The sequence below is a fragment of the Filicampus tigris genome, chromosome 9, assembly GCF_054856515.1.
Source record: "Filicampus tigris isolate MCC_2025a chromosome 9, RoL_Ftig_1.0, whole genome shotgun sequence".
Classification (NCBI taxonomy): domain Eukaryota; kingdom Metazoa; phylum Chordata; class Actinopteri; order Syngnathiformes; family Syngnathidae; genus Filicampus; species Filicampus tigris.
Genome location: NC_141225.1, coordinates 218,826 through 236,560, shown reverse-complemented (window position 1 = coordinate 236,560; position 17,735 = coordinate 218,826). Strand labels below are relative to the sequence as shown.

Here is a 17,735-nt window from a genome sequence, read left to right as displayed (position 1 = left end):
GGGCCTCAAACCGAATCCTGAGGAATTCCACAACACAAGGGGGTAGATGAGTCCCCCAGCCCAACAGAGGACATCCCACTGAGGTATGACCTGACAAAGTCATGCAGGTGATTTAAAGAATCGTATGGCCGACTCTCAAAAGCAGCTGTCAAGTCTAACAACACTTAAATGGCCGAACAACGAGAATCAGATATTAAAACAGATAGTTAAAAACCTTTAAAAGTGCAGATTCTCTGCTATGCAAGGCTTTATAACCTGACTGAAACATGTCAGAAATACAATGAGTATCCAAAAAGGGTTGTAATTGACAAAGAAGATACTTTTCCAACACCTTTGCCATAAGACAAAGTTTGGAAATCATCCAAAGAATCAAGGCCAGTTCACTTCAGAAGTGGCTCAATTACACCATGCTTACAAAACAAAGGTACAACTCCAGTGGCAAGACTGCTATTCACAATATTGCAGACATTAGAGCCAATACTTGCCCACACATCTAAAAAAAGTCTCGGAGGAACAAGGGACAAGATGATTTTAACTGACTAACTATTCTTGTGAGAAATGGTAATGACACAGTCTCAAACTGAGACAACACAGCTGAGCAGGGGAGATTTATGAAAATATTGACTGTTGGGAGTGAAGTATTGGCCCTAATGAGAGCAACATTTTCAATGAAGAAAGCTAAAAAAATGGTCACAGCTTTCCGGGATGTATTCTAAAAAAGTGTATTGGGGCGGATTTAAAACAGCAGCAATGTTTTTTTAACAACATGCAAGGATTATTTACATTTTTTTCAACAATGTCTGAAAAGTATTTCACTCTCTCCAGTTTCACCACTTTTTGGGAGGATCTCCAGCTGTTACACAAAGTTTGGTAGACTCCTGCCAGCGATCCTTTTTCCATTTCCTCTCTGCTTGCCTACACATGCGCCTGGCCTCACGAGCCGTGTCATTGAGCCAAGGGACTGGTTTGGCTCTCAGGTACATGGGTTTGCGTGGAGCTACTGAGTCCAGAATGCAGGAGTTTGCCATCTCTTCTGTGTCCCGGAAATCACCCTCATTCATGTGGGATTGAACATGAAATAAAAAGACGGGAGAAAAACCCTGTGTCTGGTTTATTAAGAATACGAGAATAGCACACCAGACAATGTGCTTTTACATGATCATTCAAACTAAAACCAAACAAAGTGGGATAGTGATCAGAAATAACAGCATCCTGCACCATCAAATTATATATAGCCAAATTACAAGAGAGCACCAAATCCAATGTATGGCCATGTTTATGAGTGTGTCCCGACACATGTTGCACCAAATTAAGACCATCCAGTATATTTAAAAAGTCTGTCACATGAGGAGTGGATGGACTGTCGACATGCACATTAAAATCACCCACTATCAAAACTTGATCATAGTCCGTCAACACAGGGACAATGAACTCAGTAAATGAATTGGTGAAGACAGTAATATTTCTGTTTTTAGTTGATCTGTAAATCACTGCAGACAATACAGGATCATGTTTACAGGATCAAAGCAACTCAGTTCAAACTAACTAATTGACAATGCTTTTAGAAGCTTATAGCTCATGTTGCTCTTAAAGATGAAAACAACCCAAACCCCAGTGGGCCTGCTGGGAACATATTCTTGAAAAAAATACGTTTGGGTTGATTTCCTCTTTAAGTATTGTGGCAATGCCACCTTCGCGACCCCCGCAACCAGTGGGCCTGGGCTTAATGGTAAAAACAGTCAGAAGGTAGCAGTTCCGAAAAACGAGCCAACTCACCAGAGTCAATCCAAGTCTCAGTGGGGAACAGTACGGGGGGAGGAACATCCATCCATTATGGATACCGCTTATCCTCACAAGGGTCGCGGGGCGTGCCGGAGCCTATCCCAGCTGTCTTTGGGCAGTAGGCGGGGGACACCGTGAATTGGTTGCCAGCCAGTCGCAGGGCACACAAAGACAAACATCCGCACTCACAATCACACCTAGGGGTTATTTAGAGAGTCCAATCAACTTACCATGCATGTTTTTGGAATGTGGGAGGAAACCGGAGTACCCGGAGAAAACCCACACAGGCACGGGGAGAACATTCAAACTCCACACAGGGAGGCCGGGGCCGGGATGGGGGAGAACGTGAAATAAATAAATCCCGAAGAATAAAAGTTTTATTCCTCACTGATTTTTGTGTTTAGAAGCGCACATTTTAGTGACTCCTGAACATCAGTCATGCACTTGGCTCGGCTCAATGTCTGATGATTTGTGAGGTTAGTGCCACCAATCTCGCCGGTCCGGCACGGGCACACAACCACACCAGATCCACCTGCTGTCCACCCACGAGCTGCAACCAAGAGGGAGCAATGGGAGCGAGCTTGCGGTGAGCAATGACCGGGGAATCCTCGCCGGACACCATGTCAACTCCGGCGAAAGTGCCAACCAGGATTTCATCTGGTAAAACGACCGCTTTGCACTCCCAGACGCCTGCGCTTCTTGGGCAGCAGGGCCTTCATCCAGAGCAAAAAACGTGGCACATCAGCCAGATAAGTGGGGCGCGACTTGTTTAGGTCATCAAAGCGATACTCTGCACATTTCTCCACAAAAGCTTTAATTTTCATTAATTGCAAGCATTCATACATCAGCAGAGAGCTTGTAGTCCTGGTGAAACAAGATGAAAACAATAAACAGACAAACAGAAGTAGAGCTACATGGCATACCAGACACACCGGTGCCATCTTGCCCTACTGAGCTTTGAGCTAACTATTTGATTTAGGTGCACTTTACTCTTGAAAGGTATGAATAAAATTTGTTCTTGGAATGTGAGCTTATGTTTACATATTTGTTTGGTATTTCGGCTCGAATTCAGGTTCAATTATTTGGTCTATAGAATAATTTATGATTGTGAAACAATTGCTTGAATTAGAGCATTTGTTTTATTTTCAGACAGTGAGCTACTGTTTAAACTGAATGAATTTATTTTGCTAATTGCAATTTTGGTCAGTTTTGATTTTTTTTTTAATTATTATTTTCTTTTTTTCACTAAGGAATTCTGCAACAATTTGGCGAGCTACCCAGCCATGGGTGCAAAGTGGTATTGATCATCTGGACCTTCACAGCATTCAATTTTTTTTTTTTTTTTTTGGTCAATTATCAAATTTTATAGAAAATCCACATACATACATCTAATGTTTACAGATCTATAGATTTATAATTATAGATATATTTTCATTCATCTTAACATGGAAAAATATTTTCTATATATCTTGAAACTTATTTCTGGTATCTTGTGCAATTATTCTCGCTCCATAGTCAAACCTATTCTGTATGCTTCACATCTATAAAACAACTTGGCAGTAATCAGTTCGATGAGCTCGAGCCCAATGGCGTTACATAAGGGCGATGTATACAACATTCATCCGTGCCTCAACAAAAAACGCTTTTCTGAATTTCACAAATGAGCTAAAGTGACATGCTCACTCACACTCCACACTGATATGACAGCCAAACTGACTAGGAGTAAAGGTTTTTCTAGCAGGGTTTTGTTCTTATTCATTGCTTGTGTTTGTAGTTCATAGTAGTTCATTAGTAAAGCAGTTACAAGAGCTGCAACTCCTGAAAATAACTTAACTCATTAATAAAATAATCATAGTTGAGATGGATACAGTTGTTTGTTTTTCCATAAATGCTTGTTATTGCTAATCTGAATCATATATCAATTTATAGCTATTTTGTTATATTCAAATTAAGACTGAACTTAATTTAGCATCTACTTGAAAGCAAAAACACAAATTTATTAGAATACAGTTTATACATACATATTAGAAATACAGTCGTCAAAGGTTAAGTGAAATGTTAGTTTTACTATATTCTCTATATAGTCTATATTCATATTTTTCAAACAAGCAAAACTATATATATTTTTTATTTTTATCCAATTACATGATTATTCAAAATAATATTCAATAGGATATCAAAATATTCCATTAGCTGCAGCCCTAATTAGAAGGAAATGAATTTGTTACTGTGCCTTTGTCCTGGGGAAAATTACCACAGCTTCCGTCCCTGCTAGAATGCCCATGTCATTTGACTACCTATGCTTTACTTTTGACGATGTCACCCCGCCATATCACCTGCTATTTTGGCAGGGAATGGCCAATTTATAAGTTAAAGTCATCTACTTGTAGCCAGGAAAGTTGTTTGTCAAATATCACCCAGATTTGTCATTCAATAGTTGATGCAATAAAAGTTGGAAAAACCCCTGGGCGTTCTTTAAATGTCATGCATAGTTATATAGTGTTTTTATTAGAGGTGTTTCAAAAATATATTTGAATCGGAAAATCGTTTTTGATTTAAGTTGAATGCATGTAATTGAACAAATCAAATCATTCCACTTTAAAATCTATTAAAATTAGATATGGTAAGGAAAGTAAATGGCACTTATACAATCCTGACAAGTTTATTCAAATGTATATAAAATGATTAAAAATTCATTGCATTTCATACCCTCTCAAACTGAGCCATACTATATCGAATTAAAATGTAATCCCACTGAGTCGAACCAAATCGAATTGTTCCACTTTCAAATCAAGCCATCCTTGGACCGTTTTGCATTCTGCATATCAAAAATCATCTTTTGTATAGAGATACACACCCCTAGTTTCTATGCATTATTTTGCAATGTGATGGTGTAATTAAGAGGTGGATTAGGTCACAATACCTACTGAAGGCCCAGGTGTGAAAGTCATCGTCTGCCACTATGTTTAAGTAATTCATTACATTGCATAATACTTAGACCAAACACAATACAGGTACCTCTGAGAGTCTAATCTCTCTGGCAAGATCTTTTATGAGTTGTGAGGGTTTCGTGTTTTCTGGAAGTTCATCTTCATGTTCTAAGAGGGCCTTAAAAGTGGAAAAAACATGTCAAAATGTTTATATAATAAAACATGAATGAGACATTATCCATCCCTTTGTCTCTGTACCTGCTTTTTTGTCCATGCTCTGAAGGCTCCGTTGATGATTTTGGCACCATGGATCAGATATGCCACTGGCTGCTTATTTGCTTTGTGTAAGCCTGCATAAACAGAAATCCAAAGTTATTTATTACTGGGGAAAAAATAAAGACTATTACATTTTAAGTGTAAGCAGACCAAAATGAGGAAAGTACAAAAAAAAAAGACAAGCAAAAAAGGTCCTTATTGTATTGCTAATACAAAGGTAAGATTGGTCCTGATTCAACAACAATTCTCAACTCAACTTCATTTGTATAGCACCTGCTTATACATCATTCACAACTCAAAAGTGCTATACAGTTTGAAAAGCAATTTAAAATCAACCAATAAAACCCGGCAACAAATAAAAACAAAGAGCTGCCCACAATCCCCCTTAATAAGCAATGTTAAACCATAAGTACATGGCTGAGCATAGGGAAGCAGAGTGAGGATATGCCATTTTGGGGTGTAGGGGGGTTGTTGGGGTTGGCGTCCCCACCAGGACCAAAGCCCAGCTTCCAGCCGCAGACCCCACCACAGGGACAACCCAATCCCAAGAAGACGGAGGGGTCCCTCATCCACTGAGCCAGGACCACCAGCCTTGGCAGCATCCCAGCCAGAGCTAAACATGGCTCAGAGTGTGTCTGGACGGCACCTCGTGAGGAACACTGGAGTTAAAACCGGTATAAAATAGTATGAAGGAAAAACAATATAGAGAAGAATAAGACAATGTGGAGGTAAAAGGATGACTATAAAACACCTAAAATATAGAATATGAAAATTACTTAAAATAACCTAAAAATGAACGACCTTGTATCAAGTAAAATCATGAAATAAGTGTGAATAAAATGAATAAGTAAAACATAAATGGAAATAAAAGAAATCAATGAAATAATATTTGCCAAATGCTAAACTAAAAAGGTGGGTCTAGAGCAGGGGTCGGCGGCTCTGGAGTCGCATGCGGCTCTTTCAGCCTTATGTTGCGGCTCTGCGTGGCTTGGGAAAATAAATTATAATTGTCCGATTGAAGTGTATTGTAACATCTTCCAAAGGCACAACGTCAGACGGAGCTTCGTTATCACCCTTTGTAAGTATTCCAACAGGCTACTATGGGTCGTAGTTGACACCAACTACAGTGCAACAACAGTTCCATCGTAAGTACACATGTATCTCTGGTCCTTCTCGCCGTCCACTCACTCCTCTCTCACTCGCACACACCTCCAATCCAATGAGTCACATGATGCATTCAGGAACCTCGGAAACAACACAATTTAGCAAAACACAAATGTCTCCACAACAAAGATAACCAATTTGTTACAGTATGTTATTTGACTCAAAACGTGTATCATGTCTTCTTATTAAGTCAAAGTTTTTTACTTCTTTTTTCAGACCTTGTGCAATTTTGGTGATTAGCATTTTGTCGCTGTCATGTGAAAAAACACTTATCTCCATTTTTTTCCCCCATTTTCTTAATTTCACATGAAACATGTTTCCGCGTTACAGACATCGCATTAAAGTGAAGATTAAAAAAGTTTCCAAAATTGGAGCTGTGTTTTTCACAGGACAGTGACGATTTGCCTTCTTCAGAGACATTTGACATAACTTGACGTGTCAGCAGGCTACTCGGGAAAGCCCAGCGACACCAAAACTGCACAAAGTATTTTGTTTGTTTGTTTAATTGTAGTTGTAAATTGTAAGATTATTGTGATCGCGAAATATTAAAATAAGATTATACAGTCACTGTCGGACGAAAATCTCAGAAGTACAGAATGGTCAAATCTAATTTTATCACAAATTGATTTTAATGGTCCGACTTTGTCTGTAATTTTTATTTTTAAGTCTAGTCAATTTTAAATCAGTGAAAATAGCCAATACTTAAATAAAGCCGATTTTAAATCAGTGAAAATAGCAAATACTCAAATAAAGCCCGATTTTACTGCTCGAAGTGTGTGCAACACAATGACGTGTCCTCCGTCTGCTGAATGCGGTCATTTATTTTTAGACAGTAAGTGAAAAGAGTAAGGTCACAGGATTACGTTGGCTTGTTTGTTCAATGTGTTGGTTGCAGACTTGCTCATACACGGGCTGTTGTCGAATTTAGTTTGGTGAAGAGCTTTGCGATGGCTCACTACATTACTTTGTTGCTATCGTTAGCTGTGGCTTTAGTCGCGGCTGGTTGCTTAGCATTTGCATTCATGTGGTAGGCTTGAACTGCTTCTTTGGTAAGCAAAGCACCCGAGTGAGAGCAATAATATTGATATTCCTATAACAGAATCTGAAGTTAGAAAAGCGATTATAAGCATGAGTAGTGGACGGTCACCTGGAATTGATGGTTTTTCGGTGGAATACTATAAAAATATACAGATATTCTATGCCCATTTATTACAGAGGTTCTTCAGGAAGAGTTTCAATATGGCTCACTCCCGGAAAGTTTCAATGAGGCTATTATTTCCGCGTTAAAGAAGGATAAGGATGCAACGGATCCGGCGGATTATAGGCCTATAAGTCTTATAACAGTGGACTGCAAAATATTATGTCACTTTCTGCTTCGGCACGTGTATTTTTGCTAGATACACATGTAAATATGCTTTTACAACCTTTGGTTTTGATTTGGCAGTCGTTATTAAAAGTGCGGAGCTCCAACCATAGGGGCCGACTCAGGGGACTTTGCCCGTCCCCAAATATGGTTGTAAAGCCCTCACTTCGGAGAAAATTTGTTGTTTTGTGGCTTAAAACGGCGTGTGAGGCTGGGCTGTCCCCTGTGCTCTTTGAGTGCTTTTCTTGAAAGGCGTTACGTGTACACTAAAATTATTGTCATTTTCTCATTCAGCACATGTATCTATGCTAGATACACGTGTAGATATGCATCTACAGCCTTTTTTTTTTTTATTTGGCAACTTTTTGTTTTTTGTTTTGTTTTTATGTCCAAAATGAGCGTTTCAGCGCCTGAAAATGACAGTTTGGCCAAGTGACGTTATTTTGATAGGGGTTATGTGTACACTGAAATTATTGCCATTTTCTGCTTTGAGACGTGTATTTATGCTAGATACAATTGTAAATATGCATCTACAGCCTTTGGTTTGGATTTGGAAGCTTATTGTTTTTTTATGTCCAAAATGAGCGTTTCAGGGGCTGAAAATGACAGTTTGGCCAAATGCAGTTATTTTGATAGGGGTTACTTGTACACTGAAATTAATGGCATTTTCTGCTTCAGGGCGTGAATTTATGCAAGATACACGTGTAAATATGCATCTACAGCCTTTAGTTTGGATTTGGCAGCCTTTTGGTTTTTTATGTCCAAAATGAGCGTTTCAGCGCCTGAAAATGACAGTTTGGCCACGTGCAGTTATTTTGATAGGGGTTACGTGTACACTGAAATTAATGTAATTTTTTGCTTCGGGATGTGTATTTATGCTAGATACATGTGTAAATATGCATCTACAGCCTTTGGTTTTGGATTTGCCAGCCTTTTGGTTTTTATGTCCAAAATGAGCGTTTCAGCGCCTGAAAATGACAATTTGGCCAAGTGCCGTTATTTTGATAGGGGTTGTGTATACACTGAAAGTAATGTCATTTTCTGCTTCGGAGCTTGTATTTATGCTAGATACGCGTGTAAATATGCATCTACAACCTTTGGTTTGAATTTGGCAGCCGTGAATCAAAGTGCGGAGCTCCAATCGTAGGGGCAGACTCCTCCGCCTTGGCTATTCGCCGAAAGCACACCTTTCTCGGTTACATTTTTTGGGCGACCCGCCGAATTTCGACTCGGAGAAAAGTGTTGAAAATTACAATTTTCATCAACTTAAGCCACTCAGGGGACCTTGCCCGCCCCCAAATATGGTTGTAAAGCTCTCACTTCGGAGACAATTTGTTGTGTGGTTTAAAACGCCGTGTGAGGCTGCGTCGTCCCGTGCTCTTCGTGTGCTTTTGTTGACAGGCGTTACGTGTACACTGAAATTAATGTCACTTTCTGCTTCGGCACGTGCATTTATGCTAGATACGTGTGTAATTATGCATCTCCAACTTTTGGTTTGGATTTGGCAGCCGTGAATCAAAGTGCGGAGCTCCAACCGTAGGGGCCGACTCCTCCGCCTTGGCTATCTGCCGAAAGCACACCTTTCTTGGTCCCTTTTTTTCGGGCGACCCGCCGAATTTCGACTCGGAGAAAAGTGTTGAAAATTACAATTTTCATCAACTTAAGCCACTCAGGGGAACTTGCCCACCCCCAAATATGGTTGTAAAGCCCTGACTTCGGAGACAATTTGTTGTTTTGTGGCTTAAAACTCCGTGTGTGGCTGCGCTGTCCCCTTTGCTCTTCGTGTGCTTTTGTTGACAGGCGTTACGCGTACACGGAAATTAATGTCACTTTCTGCTTCGGCACGTGTATTTATGCTAGATACACGTGTAAATATGCATTTACAACCTTTGGTTATGATTTGGCAGCCATAGTTCAATGTGCGGAGCTCCAACCGTAGGGGTCAACTCCTCTGCGGTTGGCTATCCGCCGAAAGCACACCTTTCTCGGTCACAAAACTCCACAAGGGAAGGTTGGACTTGACCTACCCACGACCTCTGCACTGTGAGGCGGAGGTGCTAACCAGTATATATATATATATATATATATATATATATATATATATATATATATATATATATATATATATATATATATATATTAGGGCTGTCAATTTAGCACGTTATTTTTTTAAGTTAATCTAACCCCCTTTTGATGCCGTCAATTTTTTTTTTCCATAGCAACCAGCGGCTGCATTGATAAAGGCTGCTGGTCACCATGATCCATACATGTATCTTGAAAAAAAAAGCTTTAGAGTAGAGGAGGCGTTAATATCTGCTTTAAAATATTGACGGTGCGGATGAATTGCTCGGCAGACACATGCACGGCTGTGTCCCCCTTATTATTACTATTAATATTATTTGTATTTATGAACTACTAACTAACTACTAACTGGAGCTCGGAAGATCAAGCACATAACACCAATTCTGGCCTCCCTTTACTGGCTCCCAGTACATTTCAGTGTTCAATTTAAGATTCTCCTATTTGTCTTTAAATCATTAAATGGCCTTGCTCTGGCTTACCCCTTCGAGCTCCTCCACTCCTACGCACCTTCCCGCAGCCTCAGGTCTGCAGACCAGGCACTGCTCGAGGTGCCGAGGACCCAAGCGGAGTCTCGGAGGGGATCGAGCCTTTTCTGTCGCTGGTCCTTCCCTCTGGAATTACCTTCCATTGGTTGTTAGGCTGTCCATTTTTAAAACTCAGTTGAAGACACATTTCTTTTCTCTGGCTTTTGATCAGAGCTGAATTTTTCGGGTCTTTTCCAGTGTCAATTGTATATAGTGTTTTATGGCAATTTATTGGCTTTATTTATTTAGATTTTATTTATATTTATATATTATTTATGTCTATATTTATTAATACATGTACCACAGCCTTGTATTGTTTTTGTTTTATTTATTGTATTGTAAAGTGCTTTGTTACTGCCCTAGCTGTTATGAAATGCACTACATAAATAAAAAATGGTATTGTATTGTATTGTATTGTAACCCTAATGTGCAAGTTTTTATTCTATTTTATGCTTTTATAACAGGGAATATTTTGCTTCATAGCAAATTGAATTGTAGCTTGCTCTCTGTTAAAATTAAATTAAAAAAAAAAAACAACCTAGTCTAATGCATTTGAGACTTATTGCTGTACCAAACCCCTACTGAACCGTGTGATCCATTGGACCGCTAGTGAGTGCTTTCTGATCAGTCATGGACACAGCAGACTAAATCTGCCAAGCCGTGAGGGCACAGGGGAGCACTGCTCGGCAGACATGAGCACCTCCACAGAGAGGTTACGGACTCTATTCAGAACCTTTCCACAACTGTCAACTCAATGGACATTCAGTTGACATCCAGCGCCCAACCACCGACTTCATCACCTACTCCAGCCCGGCCCCACACCTCCAATTCGGGAGCCATCGACTCACCGACTACTGCAGTGTCTTCACCGGGAACCCAACATTCCATCATCTGAACATTACTCTGGAGAGGAAGGAGCTTGTGGCCGATTCCTGCTGAACTGTTCCTTGGTTTTTGAGCAACAGCCTAGCACATTTTTGGACGATCACGCCAAGCTGGCCTACGTCATTAACTTGCTTCGGGGAAGAGAAGGGAAATGGGCCAATTCATTGTGGGAGTCAAAGTCAGAGACATTGGAATCATTTTCTGCCTTTTCTGAGGAGATGTACAGAGTCTTTGATCACTCCTTCATTAATCAGTCATCAGGCAAACCACCACTGTCATTACGTCAGGGCTCTCAGTCAGCTGCAGACTATGCCATCGATTTCAGGATTTTAACCGCCGAAAGTGGATGGAATGAGGCTGGACAAAAAACAGCTTTTGTATGCGGACTGTCTGAAGAGCTTCAAGATCAGTTGCCTACTCAGGATGAACCTGAGTCTCTCGAGCAGTTAATCTCCTTTGTGATTCGGATTGACAATCGCATCAGAGAACGCCGCCCTGTCTCCCCACAAGCCGCTGTTCCTTGTGGTAACGCAGCCTTTCACGAGCCCACAGACACCTACTTCTGCCACGGTAGAACCTATGCAACTTAGCAGAACACGCCTCTCGCTGGAGTAACGTGCCCAGCGGGTTGCACATGGTCTTTGCTTCTTTTGCGGAAGGTCTGGGCACTTCATCAACCAGTGCTCACTCCTACCCAAGAGTTCTCTTGCTACCACATAAAGGAGCCTTAGGGTGAGTGACACTAAGACCTCAAGTAAATCCTCTAATCGAATAAACTTGATTGCTACTCTTTTCTCCCCCAACAACTCAGTTTCCCTTCAGGTGATGGAAGATGCAGGGGCCTACGGCAATTTGTGCTATGCTAATGCTAAATTTTCCTTGTTTCTTTTGGACTGGCCACAACCACTCAGTGCCATTGATGGAAGCCCCCTAGAGACTGGTACTCCCCAGACTGTTTCACTCACTCTAACGATTTTGGGTAACCATCAGGAGCACATCAGGTCATCCCTTCTCCTTCCTTCCCTGTAGTTCTCGGACTACCCTGGTTCGGACTTCATAACCCGCACATAGTTTCAGCGCCCATAATTAGTAGGAGCACTTTCTGTCATGCTCATTGTTTGCGTTCTGTGTCTCCAACATCCCATCCTTCTCTTCTCCCGTTTCTACTCCCGATCTTTCTTTGGTTCCCCCTGACTATCACAACTTGAGGGAGGTGTTTAGCAAGTCTCGGGCGCTTTCCCTTCCCCTTCACCAACCGTATGACTGCCCTTTTCAAAAATGAGTTTAGCTGAGTGCGGCGCGCTGTTAACCCCATTATTGTGTATGCAGTGAGGGTTGGGGAGCACGAAATGGTGCAGTAAAAGTTCCTTGCTATCGTCCTGGTCTTGTTTCGCTGCAAAATAATGAGCCGTTCATCTTAAAGTGTAATTTTACACGCCAGTGTGGCATTTCAGCACCTCACTTCCGGGTTCGTGTTACGCGACAAATCCCGCACCTGGATTAACCCAATACAGGCACCCAATTGGCTGCGTAACAGGAGCGCCAGCAACGTAAACTGCGTAACACACGTGATAATTTGACACGTCTATGAAGAAATGCACTGATGATTGGCTGACTGGCGCACGTCACATTTCTCCCGCAAAGCTATGTAAACAAAAGCCAGCCGTGTATGCTCGGAGTTACAGTACATTGTCTTCCGATTAAAAAAAAATAGATATGTCACCGCGATGTGCCGTCGTCCGTGGTTGAGGCTTCCACTTCGCTCAACTTCCACCCCTTAACACATCAGCGATAAATTGCCTTCCAAATTTAAGCATCTCAGTAAGCACAGAAAAATTAAAAAACAAGGTGATTATTTTATTTATTGGCATTTGGCTTTTTCTATACCTGTTGCCATTATTTCACAGTGTTCTTGTGTTTCTGACTTGATAAGCAATTAAATCACTGTCAGTAGATAATATCACAATTCAAATGCTAAAAATAAGAAATATGATACTGTCAAATTAGTGAACAGACTGTGTACTGTGAACTTTCCAGCAATACAGTGAGACATACTGCGGTGTTGCACTCTAAAAACATTTGGGTTAAAAATAATGCAATTTTGGGTCAAAAATGGACCAATCCATTTTCTCCAAAAACAACCCAAAAAATGGGTAATTTTGTACAAAACAACCCCAAAAATGATGCTGTTTCCGCAAGAAGGTGGGTCAAATTGACCACAATTGCGTTTTTAACCGAACATTTCTGTTTTACACAAAGTGAGCAATGTGTGGAGGGCTTGTTTGAACATGGTGGTGGAGCGGATTACATTCGACAATCAAGGTACCAAGTGTACGTGTATGCTGTGGCTCTTTGCTGTAACACAGTCAAAATTGTGGCTCTTTGCCTTTGAGTGGTTGGCCACCCCTGCTCTAGTAGACTTTACAACCTGTAACGCCCCGAGAAGGAGGCCATGGAAAAGTACATCATTGGCTCTTTGGCTGCTGGTATTATCCGTCCCTCCTCTCGCCCCTCGCGGCTGGATTTATCTTTGTGGACAAAAAAGACAAGACCCTTCGACCATGCATTGACAAACTAAATGCTATAGCAGTTAAGAATAAGCATCTGATTCCCCGCATTGACCCATCCTTTGAGCCTTTCAACCAAGCCACAATCTTCACCAAACTCGACCTTCGTAACGCTTATCATTTAGTGCGAATCGGGAGGAAAGATGAGTGGAAAACAGCCTTTAAGACAGCCCTTGGCCACTTTGAGTATTTGGTGATGCCTTTTGGTGTCACTAATGTTCCAGCCGTATGTTTCAAGCACTCATTAATGACGTTCTTCAAGGCATGCTCAATCAGTTTATGTATGTTTATCTCAATGACATTTTAATTTTTCTCTCGAACCCCAGGAGCAAACGTCCAGCATGTTAGATTAGTTCTACAGCGCCTCCTTGAAAACAAACTCTTTGTCAAAGCAGAAAAATATGAGTTTGGGTCTCCTCTATTAGTTTTCTCGGCTAAATTCTTGGTGTAATGATAGAAATTCTGTTTTTACCCTCAGCGTTTGTTCATCAATGTGGGTAGTCGAAGGTAGTTCTGACTCGTCCGTAGCAGCACATCTCCTTATCCATGTCCTTGAATTTCATTCAATTACTCACACGGACTCATATTGACTTTTATCTTCTTGTTTTGAAGGTTTTGTAATCCAACAAAGTGAGCAAGGTCATTCAGTACAGCAGGTGGATAACATGTACTTAAACTACGAGCACGGTCAAAAGCTGTTTTGCTTCCGTGTCTACCAGCACAAACTGAAGAATATAATAGACTGCACAACATCAGTTCAGTTGCGCATACGGAGTAAATCATTATGATGACAGAATTGAGATACTACTTCAAAGCATTGGATCTCACACTTGGCCATGGTCAGATTAGGCCAGATTCCGCCAAGATTGAGGCAGTGGCAAATTGGAAAGTCCCTTCTTCGCGGAAACAGCTCCAGCAGTTCCTGGGGTTTGCAAACTTGGACAGTAGGATCATCCGTGACTACAGCACGGCCGCTGCACCCCTCACCCAACTCACCTCGACAGCCTTTCCATTCACATGGAACCAGAGAGCTGACGCTGCCTTCAAACGCCTCAAACAACTGTTCACCTCTGCCCCGGCCCTCACCCATCCTGACCCTGCTCTGCAATTCATCATCCAAGTGGAGGCATCTAATTTCAGGGTCGCGCCGTGCTCTCCCACAGAAGTTCCAGAGATCAAAAGGTTCATCGCTGTGCATTCAATTCACATAAATTGTCCCCTGCAGAGAGAAACTATGATGCCGGTAACCATGAATCTCACGTATCTGCAATCCGCCAAGGGCCTGAATTCCCGGCACGCTCGTTGGGCCTTGTACATAGGACACTTTTATTTTTCTCTATCCTAACCTGTCCAGGTTCCCATAATGTTAAACGCGATGCTCTCTCTTGCGTGCATGATGAAACTTCCGACAGGCAAGATCCAAGACCATTCTCCCGTGTGTCTTGGCCCGCCATCCAGCCTCCTGGAGCCTACACCTTGCATGGGTATAGTATTCCCACAATTCTCTCAAGTTCTCATCCACCGGCATGTCTCCATTCATGGTCGCTTATGGGTAACAGCCTCCACTATTCCCTTCCCAGGAGCTTCCCTCTGTCCGTGCCAAACCTGTCGCTGTCATGCTGTCTGGAGACATGCCAGAGCGGTTCCGCACAGCCCAGCGCAACCATCAACTGGCCAATAGACATCGATCTCCTGCCCTGGACTATCGCCCAGGTCAAAAGGTTTGGCTGTCTGCCCGTGACCTTCATCGCCAGACTGAGTCCCGCAAACTTGCCCCAAAGTTTATTGAGCCTTTTGAAATTGAGAGGGTCATTAGCCTATCCGCCCTCCGCCTATAACTCCCAGCCTCCCTCCAGATTCACCCCATTTTTCATGTCTCTGCTGGAGCCGGTCTCCTCCTCAGCCCTCCTTCCGAGCCTCCTCATCCGCCACTGGACATTGACGGTCACCCCGCATACACTGTTTGCAAGATTTTTGATGTACGTCGCCGTGGTCTGGGTTTTCAGTACTTGGTTGACTGGGAGGGTTACGGTCCTGAGGAACGTTCCTGGATCTCTAGGTCCCTCATCCTCACCCCTTCCCTTCTCCGGGACTTCTACCGTGAGTTTCCTCACAAGCCAGGAAAGGCACCAGGTGTTGCCCCTTGAGGGGGTGGGCGGGGTACTGCTATGATATTGTGACTGGGTTTGGGTCTTAATAAAATAAAAGATAGAAAATTCAAGCGGCGGATTGGGGACAATATACACGTTCCTCTTATGATTATGATTAAAAAAAAAAAAATCGTGGCGTTAATCAGAAAATTATTAGCTACATGATTAGTTTAGTGTTGCTGGTGGAAAAGGAACCAATTAGTGATAGACAGGTACCAATAACTGGAAATAAGCATGTTCATACTGTTAAGAAAGGGAACATACGGTCGTCCACGAAGACTCCAAATAGCATAACTGGAGTGTTGTTTGAAAATTCTGAAATATTAATGAAAGAGGTGGAGTCACTTTAGGAACAGCAGACTCTTGAATTGGAAGTGGAGGATTATTTCCCAGCGGCACGGTGGTCAACTGGTTAGCACGTCCGCCTCACAGTTCAGAGGTCGTGGGTTCGATCCGGCTCTGGCCTCCCTGTGTGGAGTTTGCATGTTCTCCCCGTGCCTCCACGGGTTTTCTCCTGGCACTCCGGTTTCCACCCAGTATTCCAAAAAAACATGCATGGTAGATTGATTGGACACTCTAAATTGTCCCTAGGTGTGATTGTGAGTGCAGATGTTTGTTTGTCTCTATGTGCCCTACGATTGGCAACCGGTTCAGGGTGTCCCCCGCCTACTGCCCGATGACAGCTGGGATAGGCTCCAGCACGCCTCCAACCCTTGTGAGGATAAGCAGTATAGGTGATGGATGGATGGATGGATTATTTCTCTGAGTCTGATTGGTCACCTGCAGAGGTGAAGAATAATTTGCGCGCTTTGTCGAGACGAGAAGCTAAATGGAAGGCTTGTGGGTTTGATCCCTTGGCATTATGAGGCACTGGCGTGGGCTGGTAGAAATATGTGGTATCAGCAACTGACACATTCGGTTAGAGAATCAGGATCAATGAAGGGTCTATGTCTCGTTAAGGTTCAGACACCAAGTACATTATTTGCTGTTTTTGAATCTATTCCAATCCCGGTAGCACATAGCTGTCAATATAGTTTGCTACTGTGGTTGGTGCACGAACAATCTAAGAAAACTCCAGAATATGACAAGTCCTCTCGATCAAGATTCAAACCAATGCAGGAATGTGCCTGGTTGGGTAATCTCCCATATTTGAATTTGCTTGAAATACATGAAGATATCCGTACAGCTGTCCCCGACGCACCGGAGGTGTCACCAGTGAAGGTGTACTATTGTTTCTGTTCTAATGTGACACATGGAGGTAAAGGGTCGTTTCATGGGAGTAGCAGACTGTGAAATTTATTTCATGCAATTTAGAGTGCATCCGATAGGGGATAGACTTCTCAAATATCCAGTTACATTTTGATCATACGATGGCCGACAGAGTAAAACTATGGTAGTGGCGTATCACACGGTTCCCAGTAATAGAACAGTAGGGAATTTTAAGGATATTTGGTGGGTCTGTGGAAATAAGGCATATATGTTTCTACCATATGGTTGGGTTGGTTGTTGTTATTCGGTGACTTTTAAACTTCCATATGACATGATGACAATTCGGAGCAGTAAGAAGCCCATGGAGGCTTACCGTAGTGTTAAGAACAATAGAGGAAAGAGACATGGCACAATTTCATAATTTGGAATCATACCATTGGAGAATTAGTTTGGGTGAGAAATGGGGAATAGGTCTTTATCCATGGTATGGTGTTACCTTTTTGGCGGACCATTTTGATAATATTACTTACACTCTCCAGGGGATTGCTAACCAGACCATTTGGGGGTTCGAATATCTGTCGATTACACAAAAGAGTCATAGATTGACCTTGCTTAAGCATGATATGGTGCTTGACTATATTTTGTCTGAGCAAGGAGGCTTGTGTGTATCCTTGAATTTGACGGTAGATGCCTGCTACACTTTGATCCCTGATAATTCTGATAATATCACTATTGTCGTGGATGCGTTACGAGATATCAGGGATTCCTTTGGTGCCTCGGTGGGTCAGGGTGGTCAGCTACAA

General features: G+C 42.1%; 1 protein-coding gene across 2 annotated transcripts in view; it reads right to left on the bottom strand.

Annotated features, from left to right (window-relative positions):
- Positions 1-17,735, bottom strand: part of phf2 (PHD finger protein 2) — a 271,699-nt gene that overhangs the window by 170,350 nt on the left and 83,614 nt on the right. For both annotated transcript variants that reach the window (XM_086041365.1, XM_086041364.1), the window contains exons 10-11: positions 4,971-5,062; positions 4,801-4,890 (exon numbers count right to left, since the gene is read on the bottom strand). In XM_086041365.1, the coding sequence (XP_085897491.1) occupies positions 4,801-4,890; positions 4,971-5,062 (182 nt within the window). The remainder of the gene's footprint in view (positions 1-4,800; positions 4,891-4,970; positions 5,063-17,735) is intronic.